This window comes from Cryptomeria japonica, unplaced genomic scaffold (genome assembly GCF_030272615.1).
Source record: "Cryptomeria japonica unplaced genomic scaffold, Sugi_1.0 HiC_scaffold_231, whole genome shotgun sequence".
In the NCBI taxonomy this organism is placed as follows: domain Eukaryota; kingdom Viridiplantae; phylum Streptophyta; class Pinopsida; order Cupressales; family Cupressaceae; genus Cryptomeria; species Cryptomeria japonica.
This window is the reverse complement of record NW_026729053.1, coordinates 100218-103871: the sequence shown is the minus strand read 5'-3', so window position 1 is coordinate 103871 and position 3654 is coordinate 100218. Positions and strand designations below refer to the sequence as shown.

Sequence of the window (3654 nt, the reverse complement as noted above, 5' to 3'; positions counted from 1 at the left end):
AGTAAATATTAAGTGGTTCCGAATATCAATTTTTTGATTCTCAATATTCCATAAAATAAAAATAAATAAATGAACCTTATTCATTTTTTATATAGAACACTCATGGAAATAAAATAAAATCGCAACAATATAATTATACAAACTTTGCATTACTAGAGTGTTCAACATATTGCATATACTTCTCCCATACTAGATATATTCATAATGACCAGACCAGAAAAGATGGAAGAGGAAATCACAACAATATTGTTTAGAAAAACAAAACTTCAATTAAATATTTAACCTGCAACATAAGGAGGACATAAATCTCCTTAGAATCAGACCCACGCCTTCAAAAATCTAAAGGGCATGTTAAATTAAATCTCTATGTTGTCATAAAATAAATTTAAACAACACACTATAAACCATATAAAATTGAGAGAATACTTCATCAAGATTAGATATATCAAAAATCAGAATCAGGTTTTCAAAATGTGAAAAGCATGATAAAAAAAGTTTTTCTAAAGTATCTTAAGACAAATTTAATCACACTCTACTATTAGACAATAACACACTTAGAATTCTATTTGAAGATAATTAAGATTTTGACATCTGAAATGATAAAATATGAAAAACATGATAAAATAAATTCTGAAAGTTTCTCAACACAAGTTTCAATAGCATACACTAAAACTTTGGCGTAAGACATTTAGAATCCTTTTTGGAGACAACTAATATTTTTACATCCTTATATTACTCCAGATATTGAATTTAATAGGAAGTTGGCATGCTGCTCCTGTACCACGCCCACTTTCTGAAACCTGAAGAGAGGGTGCTTCAGGCATTAAGTTATCATGACCAGCACTCACAAGACCTGAGGACTGTCCAGGGAAGCAGGATGTAGGGGTACACAAAGACAGAAGGTTTTCAAAAGCTGGTACCTTTGAAACAACAAATCCTTTCCGAATACAAGAGAATGGAAATGCCAGAGAAGTGTTTGATGGAACAGAGGAACCTCCCATCTCCAGTCCATGGTTAGTTTGCCAATTAACGGCTGTGGGTGCAATACAGTTTGCGAAGGAAGATAAGTTGTCAGTTCTTTGCGAATTTATGGTTGCAGGTTTGAAGCGAAACAGATTGTATGGAAAATCATCATTTTTCCCAATGCTTTCCTTATCTTCTTCTTCAACTCTGGTTCGCTTTGCATTCCTTCCTACAGGTAGTGTGTTGTTCCTGATGGCTTTCACATCATATCTGCTTGTGTCAAAGTTCGTAACAGCTTTTTTTCCTCTATATTTAATGGCAGCAATGTCATAAGCCTCTGCAGCACCTTCCTGATCATCTGTGAGTTCAAACAAGAATCATTAGCCTTTTCATCTGGTTTGATTATTGGATGCATTTATGTGGAACTATAGTTCAATGTACGGTACTAGGATTTATTGGAAATATTGTACTACAGACTGAGAAAGATGGGCTCACCGAATGTTCCCAGATACAGATTTTTGTACCCAGCAACCCCGCCAATCCTAGCCTGCCACCCTCCATCACTAGGACACCTGCCAAGCCATATCATGGATTTGTAGAGATACATTTGGTCAGTGCTGGCTTTTAAATTAGTTAGTTTATCTCAGAGAGATTTAAATTAATTTCATCTTTTTCATAGTAATGTTTAAGATAAAAATATAAGTTCATCTAAATAAATTATAAAATCCAAACCGTGTTACACCGCGGTAGGCTGATGTTCCCCTAGAAAAGCTATCGCTACTCCTGCAAAATTGACATATGGTAAGGGTTTGAGAAAAAAAAATATTCAAGTAATGAAAATATTATGTCAATGTATTAAATCCACAAACAATTCGTACCAATATTATAAACTGAATTCTAAAATGTATAAATATAAATCAAATTAAACATTATAACAGGTCCTAAGAAGCTGTTTTTTACTATTACACATTCTGCTCCAAATTGAAATAATCTAGCACCCAGGAAAACAATTATGATACTCACTGAGATCTTTCTCCAGATCTACTGCTCTACATTTTCCTAACCCCTATCGATGCATAGATGGGACGAAACCTAATTACCTCTTTATGAATTGAATATATTGATCCTTTGACATGTTCCTCATCTCTGTCAACTCTGTCTCATAGTTTTGTCTCTGCATTTGATACAGGAGGTAAAAAAAAAGAAGTAAAAAGGGTTAGTTGAAACTGCTATACAAAGCTTAATAAGATACGACTAATTACACACAAATGTTGAATTATTGCACAACCTTGAGGCATTTTATACCGGAAACCCAAATGTTATACAATTTTATCGAAAAATTAAGTAGAAGGGTTGGTTGAAACTGTTATACAAAGCATAATAAGATACGACTAATTACACACAAAGGTTGAATTATAAAACAACCTTGAGGCATTTTATACCAGAAAGCCAAATGTTATACAATTTTGCTATGCTGGGCATTTTATGTGGGAAAGTAGAATGATAACCAAAGGCACATTCTCGGAGAAAGTAGAATATCAGCAAATAGATTTGAAACTTAAGGAAAAATTATACCGGAAAGTTTATTAGAGTTGAGGGACCCCGACACTTAAGAGCTGCCAGATCGTAAGCTCTGGCTGCTTTCTCCTCCTGGTCAAATCCGCCTGCATTACATCAATGGACAGTTATATTACAGATCTGGAGCTTCACAGAGACTATGAATTCGAATAGCTTGATGAATGTATAACAAAGCAATTAAAAGGATATGCAAGTGCTTACCGAGATAGACTGGAGAATCCAATCATTATCCAGAATTGAGGAAGCACAGTAAGAAAGTTAAAGTTATCAAACTAGTATCGAAGAAAGAATTAATCGAGTTGATAAATATCAACTTTTAAGAAGCAACTAGTTTCTAATGTTCTCAAGAGAAATATATATATTTTGGAGATCTTGTTTCAAAATATAGCGCACTTCATGGATGAAGTTCTTTTATATCCTTAAAAAGAAGCCCATCAAAGAAATCTTAGAGATTTTGCTTGAAAGAATTGAATGCACAGAAATAACTTTCTAAACATACCTCATTTTAATATCTAGTGGAATCCATCTAGGGCTTTAGAAAGAAAAAGGTTTAATGCATAACAGATTAGAATAGAGATTCATTAAATTAACCTTGTTTACCCTTATGGGTTTGACCCTCTATTGGGCAGTTGCTGCACCACAGATAGGCTTTATATCTCCCTGTTTCCTTATGGCTGCATTCAGTCCCATATTATATTACTTCAAACAAATAATTTATTTGAATCTATCAGAATATCTCTCTCCGTATATGCAAAAGTAAATACAAACACACCAAGTAACTCCGCAGTAGACTGAACTTCTTAGATCAAAGAAAACGTTGGACGTATTTTCGGGATCCATCTAAGTTCTCACTATTGGATTCTGCAAATGTAGGCCACAGATATGAATTTAGTATCAGAATCCATAGCTTAGTGACTGTCAAGGGTACATATAAATGACAAATAGAATACTGAGATTCAACCTAAAATCAAGAGTATATAAAAATAATAAATAGAATGCTCAGATTCAACCTAAAATTAAAAGTCATTAAAAGAAAGAATATAAAAAAGTAATAAATTATCAAGTATATCTTTCATTTCCATTGCTATCACTATCATCAATAAAAGAAGCCAA

General features: G+C 33.3%; 1 protein-coding gene across 1 annotated transcript; it reads right to left on the bottom strand.

Moving 5' to 3' along the window:
* Positions 1-719: 719 nt before the first annotated feature.
* On the bottom strand, positions 720-3381 carry LOC131869068 (AP2-like ethylene-responsive transcription factor PLT2). The gene is made up of 7 exons (XM_059215722.1): positions 3314-3381; positions 3133-3215; positions 2539-2627; positions 2064-2137; positions 1696-1746; positions 1459-1535; positions 720-1321 (listed from the first exon to the last, which is right to left on the bottom strand). Exons 1-7 carry the CDS (start codon positions 3379-3381, stop codon positions 720-722), a joined length of 1044 nt encoding a protein of 347 aa, XP_059071705.1.
* Between the last annotated feature and the right edge of the window lie 273 nt (positions 3382-3654).